The sequence below is a fragment of the Typopeltis vanoorti genome, chromosome 12 (assembly GCF_054136105.1).
Source record: "Typopeltis vanoorti isolate ZY-2024b chromosome 12, IOZ_Tvanoo_1.0, whole genome shotgun sequence".
Taxonomy (NCBI): Eukaryota; Metazoa; Arthropoda; class Arachnida; order Uropygi; family Thelyphonidae; genus Typopeltis; species Typopeltis vanoorti.
Genome location: NC_143560.1, coordinates 12,274,836 through 12,300,868, shown reverse-complemented (window position 1 = coordinate 12,300,868; position 26,033 = coordinate 12,274,836). Strand labels below are relative to the sequence as shown.

Genomic DNA, 26,033 nt, shown 5'->3' with positions numbered 1-26,033 from the left:
TGATATCTATTGTTTCATTATTAATTTTATTTATAATTTGTGTCTTTTGATTCCAGTTTAATCCTATTATTATTTAGAAGTCTTCTGTATCAGTTCGAATGTTTTTAAGATTTCTGCTAACTTTTCATGTCAGCCCTTTTCTCTTCATCATAGTAATGGATGAAATTTTAAAGGCATGCCAAACAAAAACAAAAAAGTTCCACCTAGGATACAGGAAACCGAAAGAAACCAGGATTTCACTCATGGCTTTTGCAGATGATGTAGTGATTCTAGCAAATACAGCTGAAGATCTGCAGTACAATATCAACATTTGGTATGAAGAAACAAAAAAAAGGAATATGACCATAAATAAAACTAAAACAATGATCATATCTAGAAACCAACAAAAACACATAATAAAAATAGAGAATCATCAACTGGAACAAGTCCACTCCTTTAAATACTTTATTATTTGGATAATTGAATAATTGGATAATATATACAAGAAGATGGTAGACTAGACACAGAAATTAACAACAGGATAAGAGGGGGAACAAAGCTATTCTATGCAATGAAAGGTCCACTCCTAGATAAGAAAGAAGTCACCCAGAATACCAAAATGGCAGTGTACCATTCAGTGTTTCTACCAACATTAACATACAGTTGTGAGTCTTAGTGTTTAACAACAGGAAACACAAATAAACTATAAACAATTGAAATGAAATATCTCAGGAAAGTGGCACAAAAACAAGACTAGACCGAATAAGAAATCAAACCATAAGAGACAGCCTTCAAGTTGCACCTCTGAATCAATTCATAACACAAGCCCAAATGAGATGGTTTGGACATCTTAATCGAATGGAAGAAGGAAGAATAGCAAAAACTATACGAAAACCGGATAATAGGAAAAAGAAACATAGGCAGACCCAAGAAAGGTTGGCAAAAGGAAATTTAAAAAAAATTGGAAAAGAAGAGAATTAACTGGAAAGAAGCAAAACAACAAACCTTGGACAGGATGGCATGGAAATCTCTTTGGCAAAATCTAGCTCTTGATTACTCTAATAGCTTCAGAGGGTTCAATGAAGAGGGAAAAAAAGAGAATTCAGAAAGAAGAGTAAGAACCAACTACAGACAATAAATAGTAAGATTTCTATTATTTGAAATAAGGTATGGTCCAGCATCGGGTTCCTTGGGTTTGCAATTCCCATACTCACTAGATGTCAGCCCTGAGCAAAACATTTTGTTTACCAACTAAAATCCGTTTTTTTTTTTTTTTTCTTGGCTTGACCTAGCTTATCCTCGTGTAAATACATCATGTTCTCAGGCTCCAAAAGGCTTAGTACTCTTTTCTCACTCTCTCTCTCTCTGAAAGTACTCTTTTCGTAATACTTTTTAAATCCCAAATTTGTCTGACCTTAGAATATTGTTCTCACATTTCGGGCGATGCATCACTAGGAGAGCTGTTCACTTGCCTGTAGAAGAGCATTATTGACTTATTCACTCCATTCTCTTTCCCATAGGCACTGTTCCTGTAGATATTTCTATGGATACTGTTCCACTGAACTGGCCACCTCCATTCCTCCACTTTCCTCTAATCATGTATGAACACAGGCAGCTGCTGGCCAACATTCATATACAGTTCAGCTCCAAGTTTACAAAACTAACTTCTCATCTTCTTCTCTCATTTCACTCCAGGGATATGAAAAGAATGGAGATCATCCGTTATTCTTTTTCCCACTTCCATGTATTTAAAAAAAATCTCTTTTTGCTTCTCTCCTATAAAAGCTCCTTCATACAACTTAAGTTTATCACATCTGTTTTTTTTTCAGATATTTACCCAAATATTTGATCTAGAGCATGGATCAGCAGCGCGAGGCTCTTTAGCCTATATGTACACAAGTGCACTGTGCAAACACTTCTCAGTTTACTTTGTCTGTGCATTGCAAACAGAATACACTTACTGCAAAGTGTTATTTTCTTTTACTGAGTCATTAATGATTTTATCTGTTGATATATCGCTATAGTCAGTAGAACATGTATCTTTCAGTTTTTGTTCCAGTCCTGTCAAGGATTGGATTAGGACCAAGTCATCATCTCATAGTTCATAAATCTTAATTATTTACATCTGCCACTTCTCCACCATTTCCACCATAAGATAGGATCTCTCTCTGAAAGGAAGATGACCAGGTCCATGCACAGAAAACAGTAGTCTATATACATTTAGATGAAGGGCTTACAAAGATGGAACAGTAACCTCTTATCTCTTTATCAGTGTCCTTCTGAGCATGTCAGCAATCCTTCACATTGTTTTTATTATCTGGGTAGGATGTCTCCTGAACTTCAGCTCCTTGTCAACTATCTAGATTTTTGTGTTCCTCAGAGTCTTCAAATGAGAACAACTTAAATTTAGTATATACATGGAATAATAAGTAAAATATGAAGGAAAAATAAACTATACATAAGTTATATACAATAAAATGGTCAGATGTTCCTCCAGAATCTTGCACAATCAACTGCTGTTTCTGTGCAGGATATAAGGTCCTCTTTTCTGTAAGTTGATTGAAGAAGGGGACAAGAAAGAAGGTGTTCCATGGCCTGGGTTGTCCAACTCACAATTATCTGGTCCAGTGAGGTAGCCCCATTTGATAAGGTTTTGTTAGCAGTGTCCTGTCATTCATAGTCTGTTGAGGCTTTTCCAACTATTCCAGTGGGCACCACATGGAAGATGTCTGGCTATTGGAATACCAGTATTATTCTCAGGGTATAGTGCAAGCCATTGTTGAAGTCTTGTCTCTGGAGGAATTTTAGGTGGTTCAACAGTTGCTAGGAAGCTATGTCACATCTTAGTCTTTGGGCCACTGTAGTCAGGCCAAATAGTGGGTAGCGCTCATCATTCGTCAGCGAAGAATGCAGATCTTTGAATTGAAGGGAGTGCAATACCAGCCAAAGTATACTGCTCTCAGTGGTGTTGGTTTCATTCATCCTGTAATTAAGTGACAGCTTTCATTCAATGCTTGGTCAAGTTTTTCAGCATGGCAGGATCTAGACCATATAGGAGAGGCATATTCAGCAGAAGAATAGCAAAGGGCCAAGGCAGAAGATCTCAGTGTGCTAGGGTCTGCACCCCATTTAGAGGAAGTAAGCTTTCTTAGTATGTTGTTTCTTGCATTAACTTTTGCCTTTGTTTTTTCTAGGTGTGTTTTATATGAAAGAGTGCAATCAAGAGTCACACCGAGGTAGATTGGGTTCCAGGAATGTTCTATATTAGAGCCTTCCTAAGAAATCTGTAGCTTCCTGTTGGCTTCATTATTGTTAAAGTGGAAAAATGCCAGTGTGGGATTTCAAGGAGTTTGGTTTTAATTGATTACTGCTATAATATGTGGTTAGTGATAGAGTACTTTCAATGAACTTAATTTTTTTTTTAATTTTTGATCTCAATCAATATATATATATATACACAGGGTGTCCCTGAATTCATGGCCCAAACGTGAGGGGATGGTAGTATATACTGAAACCATCAATATTCGTCATAGAATATGCAGCCGCAAATGCAGTGAGGAGTCAGAAATGAAGGACAGACACAAGTTTCCAGAGTGACATTTATTGGAGATCATTACAACAAATGCTCAAATGTCCACCCACCAATGTTGATACACGCAGCACAACGGTGGAGTGGTGATTGGTATATCTGCTCATAAACATCGGGCTTGTCGTGCACATCGCCGGCTGCGACAGACAGGCTACCAGATCCTGCACGGGCATCTCAAACACGACACTCTTCAAATGTCTCCACAGAAAGAAATCGAGACAAGAAAGATTGGGTGATTTGGTGGGCCATGGGATGGGACCACAGCACCCAATCCATTGGTTCTCAAATATGGCATTAAGATGCTGACACATGTCCATGCTGAAATGGGTGGGTGCCCCGTCATGCTGGAACCACATATGGGAGCAGATGGCGACTTGAACATCCTGAAGCAATTCCAACAAAACCTGTTACAGAAAAATACAGTACGTTTGCCCATCAAGGTGGTCCGGTAGTAGGTAGGGTTCATTAAGTAGGCATGCACGATCCCCGCCCAGACATTGACAGCAAACCGTTGCTGGTTCGACTGTGGATGTGTACCATGGGGGTTCTGGGCCACCCACAAATGCGCATTATGGACATTGACTCTTCACATGAGAAAGTTGATTCATCCGTAAAGAGCACATGAGCAGGGAAATCGGGCTGTACGACACTTTGCTGCAGGAACCACTGGGCGAAATCCATGCACGGGGGATAATCAACAGCTGTCAATGCCTCCACTCACTGCAAGTAATAGGGGTGTAGCCCTTCTTCATGCAGTACTCGCCAGACACTGTTCCGATGCACACCCAGACTCCGGGCGGCGAATCGCGTGCTTGTACCTGGGTTATCTGTCACCGTACACAAGATGTCCTCACTCATAGCTGGCATTCTGACTGTCCATGCTCATCCGGTATCGTGTCAACTGACGTAGAAGGTGCCTGCCTCACACAGCTGACAGTGCAGTCGCTCAAACATTTTATGATCGGGTATACGGCGCATAGGATATCCCTCACGGTACAGTTTTTGTGTCTCTCTACCATTACCCTTGGCTATGCCATACATCAGGTGTATATTGGCTTTCTCTGTTCGTAAAATGCTCCATCTCGTGTCCAGTCGACGCTGAGAATGCTGGGGTTTGGCCAATCCAGCGCTTTTAATCTGTGCTGCCTTGTCTGCATCCCTTACCAGCACCGGGATGTGTTTGCGGCTGCATATTCTATGATGAATATTGGGCGATGAATTCAGGGACACCCTGTATATAGATTATATATAATAGACTGTATAAAGATTATATATATATATATATAATCTTTTATCAAAAAGTTTTGGTAGAGATTATTTTTGATTGATAAAAAATGTGCACATTCTCTGATCATTGTCTCTTATAACTATGATCAATTTAGGTTAACTCTGGTTATATGAGGAGAGCAGTACTAAAGTGATGTCACATCTTTATACATCATTGGGTGGATAGTGGGTGTCTAGCTCCACTACAAGTAGCTCGTAATGGTAGCTGTTATAAATGCATTCATCAAGTAGAGAGAGAGAGAGAGAGAGAGAGAGGTAAATGAAGACTTGCATCTTCCACATGTTTACTGTGGAAGATGCAAGTCTAATGTAAATTCATACTCTGAAAAATGTGTATGGAGACAATACCATTGACACGAACACAGTTAGCTGAATTAGCTACTGGGTCAGACACTAAGAGTGATGAAATGAAGATCTCGCCAGATTTTGAAACTGAAAGACCATCTAGATGAAAAATGACAGAAAACTTGCAAAAGATGGAGGATTAATCCATGCAAAATCCATTATTAAAGGAACTATATTTTCTGAGAGAAAAAAAATACCTTCATATAGTTGAGTATTTTGATTGTACTTGCTGATGAAGGAGTTCATTATTCACATATTGTAAGTGATATACCAGATGCTTGCTGTTTGTTGATAATGTTTAATCTTCTTTTTAACAGACTATTCTGCCATTGATAGCAAATGCTTAATACCTGAAAACATCTCTTTTCGCATCATTGCATATTAATTGTGAAAATATGTCTCTTGCAGATGCTATAAACAAAGCAAGTAATGCATGGGGTATAGACTGTCTGCGCTATGAAATCAGTAAGTTTTTTAAAATATTATTATAAAATTTTTAAGATTGTATAGAATATGCACACCTACTTCTCTATTCTCTATGCAGCAGTATACTAATCTCATACAGTCCACTCTTACGATAGCATACTTTCTCAGTGCAATAAACTATAAAATAATCTCCATCTAGGTTAATGAGGTCTACACATTTGGTCCAGCAAGTTTCTAATTTTTTCATCCCATCTAAAAAGTAGGATTTGTCAAATTGTGCAAAATAGTCATTGATAGCCTTGATGGATTTTAAGTTTGGGAACAAGAGGTTGTCACATGTGGCGAAGTTCGGAGAACACGGTGCATGTGGAACCGATTCAAACCCCAATTCATGCAATTTTGCCATTGTGATGGCCGATGTGTGGGATGGTACGAAAGAGCACTTTTTTGTGCCATTCTTGGCTGTTTTTTTCTTCATTTCTTCTTTTAAATGGTCCAACAATGATGCATAATAAACTCTTGTTATTGTCTTACCGTTTTTCCAAATAGTCTATCATGATAATTTCTTGGGAATCCCAAAAAAAAAACAGTTTTCATCACCTTCTCAACTAAAAAAATGGTTTTCACTTTTTTCAGTGCTCTTTCACCGGGCATTATCCACTGTTTTGACTTCTGCTCAGACTCAAGTGTGTAGTAGTGGATCCAAGTTTCGTCTACAGTCACAAATCGATGCAAAAAATCCTGTGAATTGCGATTAAATATTGCCAAACACTGCTTTGAAATGTCTTTTCGCATGCGTTTTTGATCGACAGTCAACCCATTGTGTGCACAACTTTTCATGTGCAATTTTTTGCGCAGGATATTGTATACCCATTCAGTCGAGATGCCAACAATCTCGGCAATCTCACGCACTTTCACTCGGCAGTCTTCCATAATGATACCATGGATTTTTTCAATCATTTCCTTCGTAGTGACCTCAGTCGGGCATCCAGAGTGTGCTTCATCCTCGATGGACTTACGACCAGGTTTAAGCTCATTTATCTAAAAATAAATAGTCTTTAATGCTGGTGTAGAGTCCCCATGAACTTCATCTAACTCGGCTTTGATCTGCATGGCCGTCCACTTCTTCAAATAAAAGTGTTTTATCACTGCATGAAACTCGTTTTTTCTCCATTTTTATAAAAAATTCGAATACGGTCATTTTAAATGTTTGTGAAACAAGAACTACATGGTGCGCATGGCTAAAATTTTGCCAGGGGTCATGAAAAAGACGATACATGCTGACACTGGTATGAATGAACAAACTGTGTTGCCATCTATTGGAAATTTACCAAACTTTTTAAACAACTCTCATACAATATGATGAGACATTATATCAAAGTTAATTTTTGTAATGAAAACATTGAGGTTAGAAAGGAATTATACTAAGTTCTCAAAGAAAAATGCATCCTTTTCATATTTGCTTGAGATACCTCCTCTCCTGAATTGTAAATTTGGACACCTCTTATATAATGTAAGTTATACTGTATATAATTGGACTTTTTTTTTAAAGCATGAAATGTTCTTGGAATAGCCAAATCGGCACTGGAAATAATGTATTCTAACTAGTTCAAGATGCTGAGAACTGATGCTCAGTCCACCAAAATCAGGATGTTTGCTCAGCATTGGGAAAATTTTTGAGACACTACCTCAAAAACACACACTATCTGTAGATGAACAAATGCTACTTAGACCCCCTATATAGATGATGTTCATCATTTGCTGAAACACTACATTGCTTTGTAAAGGTCTGAAGTGACTATTCTTATTGTCTTTATGCTTGAACATAAAGACCATGTTTGTTCTTTATGAGCATGATTAACACACACACACACAGTAATTAACTAGAGAGCCAGTATTTTCTCCATTTGAGGGTACAGCTGTAAACCTGTTCAGTAGCCTAACTCTTAGTTTACTAGTTCACAACTGGATTGATCAAGTATAGCTTATGTAGGGGCACTGTCAAAGCTACATGTGGACAGGAGAGTTGGTATGATACTCCATGTTCATAAATCTGTTATTGCCACTGCATGTCCCTGTTTAATTAATTTCTGACATTACCAACCATGAAAAAATCTTCCATTAAAAATATCAAAAATATAGCTAAAATTATAAAAACAAAAATACATTTAAAAAACTGTCCATTAAAAAAAACTTTAATTTCACTAACAATTATTGCCTCAATACAAGCATAAATGATATGCACCACCATCATTTATGATGGTGGTGCACAACTACATGCAAACTATACTCTTTTTCAGGTTATCTTGGAAGTAGCAGAATAAGCTACATTTCCTGCTTTTCTCACCATGATGACTTTTTGGTGATTTTCTGCATATGTGCTTAGTTACAAATGTGATGCACTTCACTGTTGCCATAGTAACAGCGAACTAATATCCCACTACCTTTGGAAGCGGTATGGCCTGTAGTATATTTCTTTTCTTCGAATATAACCCAAAAAAGAGAAAAACCTTTTATTTCTTGTACAACAACAACTAGCACCCTTAGTAGCTCCCATCCATTTCAGTGATCAGTACTATACTTTGCATGATTACTTCCAAAAAGAACGAGACATGTGCATTTGTCAGATCTGACATTCCATGTCAGAGAATGCAAAACCTAGAATATCCTCTTTTCATCTCAAGACATTCACCTCCTACCATACCAGGAAAACATTAGAATTCTTGAATAGCTTAAATACCAACAAGTCTCCTAGTCCAGAAGTTCTCCTTTTCTCTGAACTGAACTGTGCTGTGTTCACAATTTGTGCTGGGAGTTTGTATTTACAAGCTGTCACGCTTGTCTGACATGAAAACAAGCTTACATACAAAACAACCCATCCAAGAAAGGGAAATGAAGTCAGCCATTAAAACTATCTCATTGTTCTTATCATCCTGAAAACAATATATAAAGTCATCAACTGCCAGTTTATTCAACATATGGAGTCTTCCATTTCATTAGTGAACAGCAGTGCAGATACCCTATTCTTGCTCTGAAGCCATCTTGCCCACCTTTGGATACAAGCCATGAAACAGTTTGAAGAAACTTGCATTTCTAGAGCATTTTATTAGGTCTATAGATTCCTATTTCGTTTTTGTTATTTCACTGCATATCATGGTGGATGATTTCCTCTCTTCAGATTTCTCCACTAATACTAAATATTCCCCCCCCCCCCTTCAAGCTCTGTATTAACTTATTTTTTCCTTCTGTACATTTAATGACCTTCTCACTAACCTTAAATCCTACCCATGGTTTTACTGATGATAGTACACTCCACTCCTCTTTATTTCACAAACTTTGCAGTGCTCAGATGATCCAGTCTACTCATCTCTATTCTTCACTGGGGTAAGCGAAGTTAATTGATTCCAAAACACAGTCATATTGGGTTTGTCATAAGAAATATCTCATTTCATTCCTGTTTACCTTTGATAATACTCATATCTTCGGTCAAGATTCATTTCCCTGCTTGGACTAACTGATATCTCTAACTTTTTCTGACCACCCAGTATATTTAGCCTTCAGAAACTCAATGTTCTCCTCTTTTCAAGACACTACTATTCACCTGTAAAACTAAAATTATACACATCCCAAATTTGTCCATTCCTAGAGTACCAATCTCAAATTTGAGGTTGTGTCTCAAAAATTTCCCTACGGTGCTTGATACTATTAGAAGAGCATTTCTCTTAATAAAGGACCCACAAACTTGATCCAATTACTTTATGACTCTAGTTTTTTTCACATTTCTCTCCAGTTTCTATTTAAGTCTTTTCTGTTGGTATTTCCTGGGTGCTCGTTTGTCAAACTGGCCAACACAATTTTCCCACTTTTCTCCAAGCATATAACTGTGTATGGATAGTGACCCCCACAAGCAACTGCTGGTCAATATCCAAACATGGTTCGTATTCAAACTTACTAAAGCAACTTCTCATTCATCCTGTTTATTGCATTTTCCAATATACAGAAGAAAACAGCCTTCTTCATACTGTATTCTCCAAGGATTTCAGTCGCTTGCTATTCAAGAAACACATTTTACAGATAGCTTCTTTCTCTTTTCCTTTTCCTGCTCTCTTATAGATTTTGTAATATGTGTGTGTGTAATAAACAAATGGGAAATTATCTAGGTGAGAATCATTACAGATAGAGAACAGTCAAGGTGTGATATCCAACTTCTCAGTGAAAATTCCAAGTCTCTATGGTAGGAGAACTAGATGGTATACAAAGTTCATCTCCTGGCATAATATCATAACTTTATTTATTAGAGGCTTGAAATGACCAGAAATCATGTTTGGACTCCAAAGTAAACACTAAGCTTAATGTTGAGTAGATTATTTATTTAGTGTATAGCATAATAAAAAAAAAAGGCATATGACATCAAAATAAGGGTGGTCTGAAAAGTTCTCGGCCTCGAGATGGCAACACTATTGGCAAGATTTTTTTTTCTAAGTTGGTACATCTGTCGTAAGCATCCATGAGAAATTGCAAGTCATTCTCTCAAGTAGTTTGTTTTATACAAACTTCAATTAAAAATTTTTTTCTTCAGCTATCTGAAGCAAAAATGTCTGTATCCCTTGAAATGGATAAAATTGAGTATCGTGTGGTTATAAAATTCTTTGTAAAAGAAAATTTAACTTCAAAAGAAATTCATTCGAAGTTCATAAAAGTTTATAGGCACTCTTCTCCTTCATTTTCGACAATTAAGAAATGGGCTGCCGAGTTTAAACCTGGCCGTACCCACCTTGAAGATGATCCACGTAAAGGATGTCCAAAATGTGTAACAACACCAGAAATCATTGATCAAGCGCATGATATGATATTGGATGACTGGCGAATCAAAGTATGTGAAATTGCTGAGACTATAGGCATTTCAAAAGAAATGCCTATAGTAGGATATATTTTACATGAAGAATTGAAAATGAAAAAGCTTTGTGCAAAATGGATGCCCTGCTTGCTCACAGCAGATCAAAAGTGCAATCCAATGAAAATCTCTGAACAGTGATTGGAGCAAAGCATAAAAAACTTGTTTAATACTGACCATATACAAATATTTTAACATTCTTTTCCTACCTTAGTTACTAGAGTGTTTACAACATTTTTAATGTTCCTTTCAATTTGAATTTACTAGTATTTTTTATACTTTTCCATCAACGCCTTGAAAAAGCTAGACAGTGTGCTAGCAAAACTGGCAGGCAAAGAATGTTAAAATATTTGTATATGGTCAGTATTAAACAATAAGTTTTTTATGCTTAACTTTTAAACGACCAAATATGTTTAATTTGAACAGTGATTGGAGCATTTTAACAAGAATGAAACTGATTTTGTGCATCAATTTATTACTATGGATAAGACTTGGACTCGCCATTACACACCAGAATCCAAACAGCAGTGAAACCAAGGGACAGAAGCCGGTTGTTCAGCACCAAAGTCAGTTCCATCAGTAGGAAAGGTCATGGCATCTGTGTTTTGGGATGCTAAAGGCATTTTATTTATTAATTCTCTTGAAAAGGGTAAAATAATAACCAGAAAATATTATTCTGATCTTTTAATCAGGTTAGATGAAAAAATTCGTGAGAAAAGACCCGGTTTGCAGAAGAAAAAAAATGATCATTCATCAGGACAATGCACTTGCCCACAAAAGTGTTTTGGCAATCGGAAAATTAAGGAATCTGCACTATGAATTGTTGGAACATCCACCCCGTTCCCCAGATTTGGCTCCTCCTTCTGACTTCTGTCTCTTTCCAAAACTAAACTCTTCCTCGCTGGTCAGCATTTTTTCTTCAAATCAAGAGGTGATTGTAGCTGTAGAGGATTATTTTGCAGATCTTACTGAGAACCACTACAGGGATGGGATAATGGCGCTGGAGCATAGCTGGAATAAATGTATTAGTCTTAAGGGAGATTATGTTGAAAAATAAAAATAATTTCGAAATTATAAATTCGTTTTTTCATTGTTAGGCTGAAAACTTTTCAGACCACCCTCATATATAAATACATATTTGTGCAGACAGGGGCATATTTCTAGCTTGCCTCCAAGTGGCGCACCCTGGATAATGCTAAATGAGCTAGAAATTGCTGGCAGCCAGACCTATCTTAACGATCTTCTGGCTATTGATAGGCACATGAAATCACAAGTCAAGTAGATGAAACATCCTAATAGCTATTGGGTTGTTTTCTCTAAAACAGGCTTCCAGCACTACTGTAGCACAATTACTAGAGGAATTGGCTAAAATTATTCATGTATGTGAAGAATCCATACTGTATATTCCATGTTCCTCGCTGTTGCCCTCCCATTTTCATATCTTGTCTTACAATAAGCATGAAAAGTCAAAGAAAAATAGATTACCTATAGAAAAAGTAAATCTCCCAAACCTTCCGAAACCATTTTCAACTACTTTTCTGGCTTCAATTTGCCAAACCACACTTACTTTTCCTAACAGAACCTTACCTTTCATCTTCTCTTTCGATCATTACACATTTTACTATATCCATTTACTCACTTTATGACTTCTTTCATCTCAAAGGTGGTATTTATTCATGTTTCCCTGATATCCATGTCAGCAAGTGTTGGACTTTTTAAATATTAGAATCTTTTTAGCTAAAAATTTTTACGCAATTTTATCAATGCTGTTTATTTTCTGTCAGTTTTTTTCCAGCTGCATCAATTCAACATATAGATATGCCAAAGCATTTGCTATTGCCAATAATGTTACACAAATTGTGTACATGCTTACCAGAATACCAGATAATTCTGTTTTCCAAACATTATTATTATTAATATTTGACCTCTATGGAATCAAAGGTATCATCATGGGAGGACATACTCTCTTATACCAAAAGATCATTAACATGTGCTTTGAACCCATTCACAATTTCCACACTTTCAGGCAATGCATTCTGTTCACCAATCGTTCTCCACCCAAAGAATCTTCTCACTCCTCCACTCATTATAGAGCTTCCATGGATGGCCTCTAGTTCTACTCTTGCCTCCTCCTTCTACTCTATAAAATATCTTCTCCACATTAATCTGGTAACAATCCCTCATCATCTTATATGTCTCAGTCATATCCCCTCTTCTATTCACAAGGCTGATTAAAATTGCATTAAAGTTGCATTCCTCAATCTCTGCTTGTATCTGACCTTCCGTAGACTAGTCCTGACACTGACTTTAGTAAACCTTCTCCAATACATTCTCATCCTACTGAAAACCAGGCAACCAAATCTGTGAGCTAATCAAAGCCTTATACAGGGAACCATAACCTCTCTTGCTTCTGCATGTCAATGTCTTCCTCATTATAATAAATTTACCGTATATTTTTATGTATAATGTAAACTAGAAATTTTATTTGAAAACTAGCCCTAAAAAGCCATGTCCACATATAATGCGATCTGTTAATCTTGTTCCATAACATTATAAATAATACAATACGAATTAACGAAAGAAATATTTATTTTAAAACAAAATGTCAAAATCCTTTAAATTCTTCTTCATCTTTTGAGTCATCAAACATTTCATTTATAAATTCATCTGTAGGGATTGCATCATCAGTGTAGCAGTTGGCATCATCGTCTTTATGCTCTCCATTTTGTTGTGCATCATCCTCACTTTCGTATATGACGTGATCTTCGGATCCATCCATTGAATTACTTATTCCACATTTAAGAAATGAGCAGTGAATCATTTCAGATGGTATCGAATTCCATGCTGCTTTAACCCAGCTGGTGACTAGGGTGATCTCAGGCTTCTGAAAATTCCCACCCTTTGTCATCTTCACCAAACCAGATGACATCCATTCTCTCCATTTTTCACATAAGCGATCTTTAAATTGCTTATTCAAGCTGACATCAAGCGGCTGCAAAACGGAAGTTAGACCACCCGGTATGACTGCTAGGTCTGTACGTAGCTCACGTGCTTTTTCTTTGCTTGCCTCCGTTAAATGCTCCAGGCACATATCCCAGACTAGCATATAGCATGCTTTGTCGACGTAACAAGCTACCTAGACATATGTTCCATACTCGATCCAGCCACAATTGTACACCTTCTTCATCCATCCAACCTTTCTGATTGGAGCGAACAGACACCTGGTGGAAATTTCATATGTTTTGGAATTTTCTTCCTTTTAAATATCACTGTCGGTTTTAATTTGGTTCCGTCTGCCATACATGCTAGAACAATCGTAAAATGCGTTTTTTCATGTCCCGTTGTTTTTATGAAGACACCCATTTCACCAACTGAGTTTACTGTTCAATTCCCAGGCATATCAAAGTACATGGGCGTTTCATCCATATTGCCAATTTAGGAAAGTTCATATCCGTGACACTTCTGTAATTTTATGATAAATTTATGGCAGGACTGCACTTTTTCTTCAAGCTGCTTTGGTAACTTCTGCGCAATTTTTGTTTGGTGTTGTAATGTTAATGCTTTGCGTTCCATAAATCTGTTGCACTACTCAGTCAAAGCAAGAAAAGATGAAATACCTGGTGTGTCCTTGAATTTACCATTCTTGAGTTGTAGAGCTCGAAAACAAATTGCATTTCTTGTTACTATAATGCCATCTTGTTGTTGCGTCAAAATCCATTCATTTAGCTCTTCTTCGAGTTCTGGAAAGGAATGCTATATCTCCACGACAGGCATGTTTCGTTTTGGGGATTTTTTCAAGACTATCTTGTTGCTTACACCAAAGTCTAATATTACTCTCTGCTACATCAAATTCTCTCATAGCTATACTGTTATTATGTTCTTCTGCAAACTGCACGACACGCAATTTAAATCCTGCTTCAAAAGATGAACGTTTACATTGCTGTTGACTCATTTTCAGGCTAGGTTTGTTTAACGAATAATATTTAAAATGAACTGTGGTTAAACTGATATACCTAACTGTGCTCTATCTATCTCACTGTGCTCTATCATTAGCACTACTTACATTACTGGCTTTATGCACAGATACGATGCGCGCTCAGTCGCCGAATGCAAGTGGGTCAAGTAGATTTGGTTGCATAGGCATTAGGTAGTATATATTGTGTGTGCAAGTCTAATAAGATGTTATATTTTTTAGGATCTGCATATAATGCGAACCCCTAACTTTAAATAGTATTTTTACCATAAATTTTTTGCATTATAAGCGATAATATATGGTAGTTTAATCCTTTATCCAAGTGTAAGCAAACATGTGAGCCTAAAAGTCTGTGCCTGAAAATATCTTCAGGACTGGGGTAAGGTAGTGCAACACAATTTATTTGCCCATTCACATCCTCCTTCAAGGCCACAATGTCTGCCCTACTTGCAGACATTATTGATATGCTTTTCTCTAGTGCTTCTTTCAAGTATATTGTGGATGGTGTTTATCCTCTAGGCAATTCTGATCACAACTTAGTGTTGATTTCTTCTCAATAGAGCAACATTCATACATCTGCTCCTATCCTTGTCTAGAATTATACGAATACCAGATTGCCAGATGCGAAGATCTTCATGGTTTCTGTTCTTCATTTCATTGGAGTCTCTTTCCATTTCTTTCTTTCATTTTTATTTCATTGTTTCTTAGATTTTTTCTAAAAAATAGATCATAAGAATCTTATGTGAGCCTAAAAGTCTGCTGGTTCTGATGGCATTCTTGGAATGTCTTGAAAGTTTATGCCCCAGAGTAGGTTCTCCCCCACCCCTCCATTGTTGCCTTTTTTTATACTATTCTGTATATATTTATCCTACAGCTTGGAAATTAGCCTATATACAACCTGTTCCTAAAAAGAGCAAGAAATATTTGTCATCAAATGCTCTTATTTCACTACTTGAGAGGTCACATTTTATACCACATAGAATTCTCGCTAGAGGATCACCTTGCTTATGTCATCCATAAGTAAGAAGTATAAGATCAGACAATATTGGAGTTGTAACACTAATTGAAGGAAAATTGATTAAAAAATTTGGTGATGATATAAATGTATGATTGTATGCCATGATAGTTTTATTGAAATGATCCTGTTGGTATCAGTGTCATAATACAGCATGATTTGGAAAAATTAGAGTGCTAAGATCACACTGCCAGCACAGTCATGATCATCAGTAGCACTCTTGGGATTAGAATGTGTCAAGAGTGAGACCAGAATGTCCAAGTTCCTATGGGAATAGACTGCCATTTGATGGAAGAATGAACCAAAATACCGGTAGCCATTATATCAATATTTAGTGAAAAGCCTATCCAGACAAGTAATTTTTGTGATTGAGCCAGAGGTTAGCCAACTAATAGTGTATTGAGGTTTGTGAAATACTGGTCTGTCCTCCTAATTTTTGCTTGCATATATTTCTGATTTATACATTCGCCAATCACATAAGGTGCCAACTGATTGAAATTGTGGTATGTGACTTGGTATGTGCATGCAGAATATTTGAAATCAGCATTTTACCACTGAAATGTGGACCATTCATGAATGTCAGAGTGAAAACGGAACATTGTTATTGCTGTGGAAATTTGGAAACAATATCATGTTGCTTTCAGATAGAACCAACTCAAGGTGTTTTGCTGCTTCAAGCAAACAATTGTAATCTCTCCCAATTAATTTTGGCAATTTTTACTGGAAAATTAAAAAAAAATAAAATAAAATAGAAAATTTTAATTTCATGAAATAAAAACTTTCCCTCCTAATATAGTCATTCTTGTTTTATTTTAATCATAGTTACAAAATTAAAATATTGAAGATTTCAAAAAAAAAAAAAAACTTTTTATATATTGATGGAATGCTGCCTTTGTAAATGTGCTGCTCCAAGCAAGAACTCACTTTATTGGTGCCTACAGCTGGCCCTGATTTCAAAAAAGTAAAAAACTACAGTTAATGCTTACTACAGCAAACACTGATATAATCAAGTGCCATATCAGACTACTGAAAAGTCATTGTGGTCAAGCATCATATCAAATTTGATAATCATAGTACTTAAAAATACCTTTAAATACTTAAAAGGAAATATTAATGTATTGGAAGTTAAAATACTACATGTTTGCAAATACAACATGAAAAGCACATGCATAAAATTATAATTCTCAGTGTTAAACCAAAAATAAGCTCATTTAAAATAAGGCTGGGTCTCTATGCTGTATCTAGTATCTCCTAGAGGTTATCATCCACTGCATATCAGAAGGAGACAGAAATTGGATCTCATGAATAGCAACTAGACAGTCCCATACTACAACAAACAGCAAATGAAAGCCCCAACTACTTCACACATGGAAAGATAAGAGCAGCTTAGACAGAAAAAACAGGTCATTGTTGTCTTTCACTAATGTAGTAGTAAATCCAATCTCCCAAGCATTGCTTTCATTCACAATGAAAGCAGTGTTTATGAAAGTATAAAGTACAATGAAAGTCATCATCATCATTAAATTCCTGACATATACCCTCAAGGGGTGTACAGGATATGATAGTACTACATGAAAAATTTACATCATTACTAACTTCCTATCTACAATTTTCCTCCAAATCAGTCTGTTACTTGTCAAGACTCCAACATTATCAGATCTTTTATTTCTATCGTCTAAGGCACTTTGTACCATATCAATCCACCTATATCTTGGTCTTCCTCTGGGTCTCCTTGCTGCCAACCTGGCAGAGAACACTTGTTTTGCTAATCCTTCCTCGCCCATTCTGTTTAAGTGACCATACCACCTGAGATTAGCTCTGCTAACACATTCCTGGATGCTGACAATGTAAAGTTCTTTCCTAATATCCTCGTTTTTAATATGATATTGCCATTGTTGCTATCTGTTCATGCCTCTAATCTTTCTCAGGCCTCTCATATCTGTGGTCTCTACTCTTTGGTCAAGTGTTTTACTTCTGACCCAGCTCTCAGATCCATAAGTTAAAACTGATTTGAACACTCTCTTGTATACAGCTAATTTAGTGTTCCGACTAATTTCTCTCTTATTCCATATGAATTTATTCAGTTGACTTCCTACCATATCTGCTTTGTTGATTCTGTTGTCTATTTCCATATTTAAATTACCATCTTCACTAAAAATCGTGCCTAAGTAGCTGAAATGTTTTACTTGTTCCACAGGTTCCCCGTTCACAACACAGTTGATATTTTCAACAATTCTACCTATTTTCATTGTCTTTGTCTTTTTAATGCTGACCTTCATACCATATCTGTTACAACAGTTATTCAATTTAGTCAGGGAATCTTGCAGACTTGTAGCGGATTTATTTAGAAGTATAACATCGTCCACATAAAGCAAAGCGCTGACATTAACATCTCCAATTCTGATATCATGTTTAATACCACTTTTCTTCATAATGTATATAGATAATGAATAACAGAGGGGATAATGTACATCCTTGTCTCACACCAGATTTAACATTAAACCAGCCTCCTGTACTTCCTTCAATTCTAACTGCTGACTTACAACCCAAATAAAGACTAAGTATTGCTTGATATAATGCCCCATTGACACCATATAACTATAGCGTATTGAATAGCTTCTCTCTTGGCACCTTGTCATATGCCTTTTCTAGATCGACAAAACATAAATACAGATCTTTGTTATATTCCCATGCTTTCTCGACTATTTGTCATAACAGTGAAGATCTGATCCTGACAGCCTTTATTTGGCCTGAATCCAGCTTGTTCTTCACCAAGCTTTTCTTCCACAATTCTTCTCAACCGTTTCTCAAGTATACTTGAATAGATCTTGCCAGGAACACTCAGTAGGGAAATACCTCTGTAATTCCCACATTCAGTTTTATTTCCCTTTTTATATATGGGTACTATTAGAGCTCTACTCCAATCATCAGGAATTCGTCCCTCTGTCCAGGCTTTCTGAACTATGCAGTGCAGCTACTGTAAGACTTTTATACTACCATACTTTAGTATTTTTGATCGAATATCATCTACTCCTGCTGCCTTTCCACATTTCAAGCCTTTGATGGTTTTTTTCTACTTCAAGTATGGATATGTATTCCCGACTGTATGCCTAACTTTTAAAAGAGGTATACCGTGAGTAGATATATCGATACGAAATTAATAATGGAAAAAACTCACCTACAAAGATTATTTAATAGTATAATTTTTGCCTGTGTGTCACAGGCATCTTCAGTACATATTAAGCTCAACCTAAACAATAACTGACAATTCCAAAAAAGCGCCACCCAAGTAGCAGGTGTAAGATAACTAAAAAGGTCAATAAATTTCCTAAAAAAAAAAAAAAAAATGCATACAATAAAAAGTTAGGAAAAATTAGCTGATTTGTAAAGTACTATCTCCCATAAAGGGGATAGATGTAAGTCGTCGGATCTGTTTAAGATAGGAGAATGAAGTAGAGTTTCACATGTTTCTTTATAAAGGCGTTCCATGAGGAACTGACTTTTGTGAAGAACTCTTGTCTTTCTCTTGCTGAACATGCCATCTTCACAATAGACATAGAGTTCATTGGAGAAAGACAAGAGTTCTTCACAAAAGTCAGTTCCTAATTGAACACCTTTATAAAGAAACATGTGAAACTCTACTTCATTCTCCTATCTTAAACAGATCCAACGGCTTACGTCTTTCCCCTTTATGGGAAATAGTACTTTACAAATCAGCTAATCTTTCCTAACTTTTTATTGTATTGATTTTTTTTTTTTTTAGGAAATTTATTGACCTTTTCAGTTATCTTACACCAGCTACTTAAGTGACGCTTTTTGGAATTGTCAGTTATTGTTTAATTTGAGCTTAATATGTACTGAAGATGCCTGTGACACACAGGCAAAAATTATACTATTAAATAATCTTTGTACATGAGTTTTTTCCATTATTAATTTTGTATTGACTGTATGCCTCTTGAGTGTTTTTTACCACTGTGCTATCACTGCTTGTTTGATTTAGCAATTTTTCAAAGTAATTACTCCATACTTCAAGGATATCTTTTTCTCCCGTTTTCATGTCACCTTTATAATCTCTAACTCCTTTTACAGCACTCTTTCCTCCATTTCTAAGCTTCTTCAACAACCTCTAAAATATCTTACCTCCTTCTTGATATTTATTTTCTATGTTCTTGCCAAAGTCCTCCCATGACTTTTGTTTAGCTAGTTTTACACAGTGTTTCACTTTCTTACATTTGTCTCTGTATTCTCTAAGAGCAAAAGCTGACTTATTTGCCAGGAACTTTTGATATGCTTTCTTCTTTTCCTTCACTCACTCTTTAACTTCCTGTGTCCACCATGGAGTTCTGATTTTTCTATCCTTGCAGACTACCTCACCACATGCCTCTCTTGCTGAATCAATCAAGGTTTTCTTCGAGGCTTGACACTGAATCTCCAAGGTTTGGTTCATGTTCTCCAACTCTTTCATTTTTTCTTCAATAATCTTTTTGTATTTTAGTCTACAGTTCACATCTGAGAGCTGCTCAACTTTTATTCGCTTTAAAACTTTCTTACATGTTATTCTTTTCAATATGAAATTCAATTTTATCCTGCCTAAGACTAAATAGTGATCACTTCCAATTTCAAATCCTCTGTTCACTCTGATGTCCTGCACCAGGAAGAAAACATCACTATCAACAATAACAGTCAATAAGACTTTTCTTATTCCTAGCCTCTTCTGTCCATGTGAATTTGTGCACATTTTTATGTTGGAACATGGTGTTAGTAATAACCAGTCCATGTCCTGAGCAGAAATCCAACAGATATTTGCGATTATTATTAGCTTTGCTCTTTTCTCCAAATTTTCCCAAAATATTTTTGTATGTCTCACAATCATTTCCTACTCTGCTATTTAGATCCCCAACAAGGACCAACTTTTCCTTTTTCATTGTGTCAGTTGCTTTCTCTAAAGCATCAAAAAATTCCTTCACTTATACCTTAGTAGAACCTTCTGTGGCACCATAGGCACAAATAAGTCTCATTGTCCAATTCCCCATTCTGATATTAGCCCACATCACTCTACTTGAGACTGCCTGCCTGCCATACAAGAAGATTAGCCTCGTATTTTGTGTTGAATACCATGGCTACTCCTTCTTTTCTTAGATTGTCATTGCCAGAATATAACATTTTGTATTTATTGCTCAGAAAGATCTCACCAGTTTTTTGTCTTTTTTGTTTCAGTCACCCCTGTTATGTCAATCTGGTACTTAACTAATTCCTCGGCTAGCTCCATTTCTTTGCCATTCAGGCTTCGTATGTTGATAGTATCGATCTTTAACTCTGGTGATGTTAAGTTGGGGTGTGCTTTCAGATTTGTGCTGACTTTTCACTGTTCGTCCTGGTTCTCTGGCAAAAACAATTGGGGCCTTGCTTAACCGGGCAACACCCCAGCCAGCATGAAATTTTGTCATGTCGTACCATCATTTTTAATTTTGGTTTAACCAATAAGAATACAATTTGGTCGGCTAAATCTCAAATTGCTAGCCCATCCTCTTTCGTTCAATATCCAGGTAGATACCCAACAGGGTGCACCACAAAATGAAAGTATAAATCTCAATGTCTGGAAAAATAGGCACAGTGTTAGCAGCAGCTACAAAAAAAAAAAAAAAAAAAAAAGCCTGAATTTTCTTTTATCAAACGCTTCCAAAAACAGGCACATATATACAGCCTGCCAAAGATCTTCAATATAGACTTGAAACAGAAACATACTGCAACCTTCTAGTTGCAGTGTTTCTACTGCCTTGAAGAGGTGGTTGGTGGAGGCACCTCTTCATGGCAGAAACTTCTTCAGAGTCTCAGAAACATATGCCCAAAATGGAGAACACTCATCAATAACAGATTATTGGTTAAGAACATTATTAAAAATGAGGAAAATCAACCAAAAATCATCACACCTCAGAACTGAAAAAATCCAAACTCTACATGAAAAGGATGACTACTCATGAATATTGTCAACCAAGAAAAGCAGCAGTAGTTCCAGAGATGCATTATCAGTATTAAATTAATGCAACTAACACCCAATGCACTTCCAACAGCCTGGTCTTCGACTAATTCAGAACCTCCGCTTGGACAAGGAAACACTCAGGAATTGGTGCTATTTCAGGTTACAACTGAAGGAGTAGTGTTCCTAGATGAGTTGGGGGACTAAGCTTCGACACGATAGCTTAGAGAGCCAGAAAAGTTGGGGGTGAACTTCTCCATGCTAAGGACACCTTAATCATTATGCATATTGGCATTAGGATCTATATACTCTACATTTAAAAAACAGAAGTTAACAGAATGAATGTAAGCATATATACTTCTTAATTTATGGAATGGAAAAACATAGTACTAAATGCGATACTAGAAGATTCCCACTTATCTCCCTATTCTCTGAAACTCATAATAACTATAAATTCACGTGTATGTCACAGTAATTAACTTTTTAATAATATGTAAATATTTCATCTTAAGTATCATAAGACATCATCAATACAGTTATTAAAGAACAATAGGAATTATATTTTAAAAAAAAAAACAGTAGTGCATTTAAGGATTAAAAACTATTGGGCTGTAATTAAGTTAAAATATAACTGATGAATTTATTTTATACAATTGAGGATAAGAATTTCCCAGACTTTTGAGATAACGAAACATTTGTTACGGTTAAGATTGGGTCTGTGACGTAACAAACGTTACGTCAACTCTGTTGTGTGAGGTCAGATTTGTGCGGTTTGATAAGACGGATGTGGTCTTTATGTTCAGAGATGCATTTATTTACAGATCTTCCTGTTTGTCCATACTAAGACAAGTTACAAGAACATGGCACTTCATATATGCCAGGTAGCATCATTAGTGAGAGTTTGTCTTTTGGAGAAGGTAACACATTTTGAATTTGGTTGATTGGTTTGTAGGTAGCAGCGAGTTTGTATTTCTTCATAATTTTTGACAAACATTCAGAGATGCCTTTGATATATGGTATAAGAGTCCTATGGGCATCTTCCTGTCTGGGTTGATGTGTAGGAGAGTGGTTAATAATTTTTTGAGTTGTTATTGGATTGTATCCATTTAGTAAGACTGTATCTTTAATAATTTCCAATTCTTGTTTTAAAGATTCTTCAGAGGAACAAAATTTGTGTGTTCTGGATACCAAAGATTTTATGATGCCGTATTTTTGAGATGGATGGCGAGCCAATGTATTGTGGATATAATGACTTGAAGAAGTTAGTTTTCAATAGAAAGGAACCATTTTGTTTATGTTGAATGTACACATCGAGGAAGGAAATACCTTGTGATGAATTCTTTTTCTAGTGTGAATTTGATGCGAGGATGTAGGCTGTTGATACTATTTAGAAATGAGTAAAGTTCTTGTTCCGTGTGACTCCAGACTGCAAAGATATCATCAACATATCATAGCCATATTGTTGGCTTTGGTTCAAGAGTGAAAATTCTATCTTCTAGGTGTTCAAGAAAAAGGTTGGCCAAGTTAGGTGATAAGGGTGAGCCATTGCTGTTCCTTCCTCTTGTTTATATATTTTATCTTTCCATGTGAAGTAACCTGATGTGATTGCAAATTTGAATAATTCCACAATATCAGATGGAAATTTTTGGGTTAACAATTCTATTGTTGACAACTCTCTCACTAGATTTATTTTAGAAGTCCTTGGATCCAGTATTTTGTAGTTATGTAATTTTATTTAAAGTGTATATATTGTTTTAGTTTTATTAAATGTGTATATTTTTTGGTCTTGAGTCTGTGATTTTCCTGATTCTAAAAGAAACAGTTAAAAGTCATTGCACCAATTGGAATTAAACCCTTGTGTAAATATTAAGCACTCGGAATAAAAATCTTTTTTATAGAAAAAAAATCTCTTAACTTGCAAGAACAGGTAAATCTGTATACACCAGAAACTGATTCAACATTAGTAGTTATAAAGGTAGAGGTAGCTAGTTTTAAGTGGGGCTTAAGACCTGTGTGCAGACATTGAATTTCTTTAAGACTCGGGCTATTTTTTCTGATGTACCTCAGACATAGGGGATGGTGGATAGTCTTACCAGATGATGCCTTCAAGCCAGATGGATGCATGATAATGATGATGTACCACTTCATATCATAGCTTGCCAGTGGTGTACTTTAAATATGGTAGGTTTTGCATTGCACAGGTCTGAAAATTTTTTGGATTGATGTTTGGCTTGTACATAATAGCCCTTCAATAGTAACCAAGATTGTGGAGTTCAGTATGTGATATTCTGGATATAAATTCTACATCTGTCTTAGAGTATCACCAGAATCAACTCTTGTTAAAAGAATCCACTAAGAGGAACACAAACACAGTCCTTTTGAACACCCTTTTCCTATTTGTTTCTGTCAGTTTATCTAATCTGCCTGAACTTTCTTACAGCTTCTTTTATGCTATCTTGTTTCTATTTTTTAGTGATGTTAACCAGTTGATTACAGATGCTTTAAATTAGATTGATGTAGTATTTTAAATAGCATTAAAAAACAATAAAACAGGTATTTGTTTTGTTAGTGTAACTAAAAACAGTTATTATTATTATCATTATTATTGCATAACACCTCCAGGGAGTCCAACGACTCATCGACGGAGGGCACCTACTCTACAGCTCTCCATCTCCATCACTCCACCAACTGCAACTACCTTCATCATCTACACCAATGCCCTCTACCACCGACCATCTAACATTTTCACAGACAATCACAAATATCCATGCCCACGCATGGATTTGAAACCGCAACCTTTTGGCTGGAGAGTGGATATGCTAACCACTTGGGCAACCAGGCTGGCAAATATCATTCTGGTCAAATATCATCTACTCCAGCTGCCTTTCCACATTGTATAATTTTATATATAATTTTAAATATTATTAATATTAAAATATTAATTTTGTTAGTATAAAGATCATTGTGAAATATCTGTACTGACTTTTGCTTAAGTCTTTTAATATTAAAATGTTATATATAGTATTCATTTATTTTCAATTAAAAACTTACATATTAGAATTAAAAACATATTGCTTAAATTTTATTGCATTAAGCCTATTTTTGTATTGTAAATGTGTGCAGTATGAAAAATCTGAAATAAATTTGTTTGTTTTTGATATTAAAACATTCTGATACATTAATAACTAAAATAAATTTAAAAAATGTTTATCTGTATTATTTATGGATATTATCTGAAAAAAGCCAAGTAAATCCTAAGGCAACTCATCAGTCATGGCATTTATTAAAGCAAATTTATTATAATTTTTTTTTTTTTTTTGCCATAACACCACCATTGATTTCTCTTGTGGAGCATCATATAAAAATTCTACCATATGATAAATCCTGAACTTTTCTCTAGGAACACTCGGATACTTGGATGATCTCAAAATTACATTAATGTGCTGTGATGTTACTATGATGTGTTTCATTAAACAATGTTTGCTCAGTCACCAGAAAATGTCCACATAGCATGCTATAATTATATAAATCCATATATAAAGTGAATCAGATTTCACTCCAAAAAAAAAGTTGATCTCAGATTTAACGGCCTGGATGGAGAAATCATGCAGCTAAGATCAACTGACATTTTTGTAATTTACAATCCTTTGAATGATTATGACATGCTACAGAAACATTTCCTGGTGACTGATCAAACATTATTTAATTAAACATATCAGGGCCTACAGCACAAAAAATATGTAATAGCATTTTCAAGAAATTCTGAATTTGAAAAACTTGCTTTGTTTAGTTTTTATGAATCACTGCTACATGCTGAAAGTGTAAGATTAATGTCATTTTGAAACCTTCAGGAAGATGAGATATGAACCCTGAGATTGTTCTCTTTTGCAAGAAATCTAGTGCCCATTCTTGTGTAGTATAACTTGTGAATAGAAAGATGAAACTTAGCACAACCACCTCCATTTGAACAGATTTTCACAATTCAGAGATTTCTTATGGATTGCATTGATTATTGTAGGAAAAGGCAAATTAGCCTGAATAAAAATATCGATACTTTTGCCATTAAAAATGTCTTATGCCAAGCTGAATTAATCGGCTTTGCATTATCGTAATTTTGATTTCTTAGCATCATGTTTGAAGAAAAGAGCAAGGCTTGTGGATTTATGTCAGGAGATGGATTAGTCTTTACTAACATATGTTCTATCATAAAGATGTACACAAGTTCACATGGAGAGAACACACAAGAAATAAGTAAAGCCTCATTGACTATATTGTTGAAAGCGATATCTTCATTCACATTCTACATATGATATACAGAGGATTTAAATTGGAAGTGATCATCACATTGAAAAGAACGATATGTAAGAAAGTGTACAAAACAGAGTAAAGATGAGCAGATTTTACAGGTGAACTGTGGACTCAGCTATACAAACATTCAAGAAAAAAATTAAACAGTTCAAAAATGAGAACCAAATCTTGGAGTCCCATTGGCAAATAGCCAAAGAAAACTCTTGATTGACTTAAATATTTTTAGTACTATGAGTTTGT

At 35.7% G+C, this 26,033-nt stretch overlaps 1 protein-coding gene across 1 annotated transcript in view; it reads left to right on the top strand.

The window, feature by feature from the left end:
• Positions 1-26,033, top strand: part of Stoml2 (stomatin like 2) — a 154,744-nt gene that overhangs the window by 70,194 nt on the left and 58,517 nt on the right. Inside the window, exon 6 of the mRNA XM_090401638.1 lies at positions 5,609-5,665. Within this exon, the coding sequence (XP_090257764.1) occupies positions 5,609-5,665 (57 nt within the window). The remainder of the gene's footprint in view (positions 1-5,608; positions 5,666-26,033) is intronic.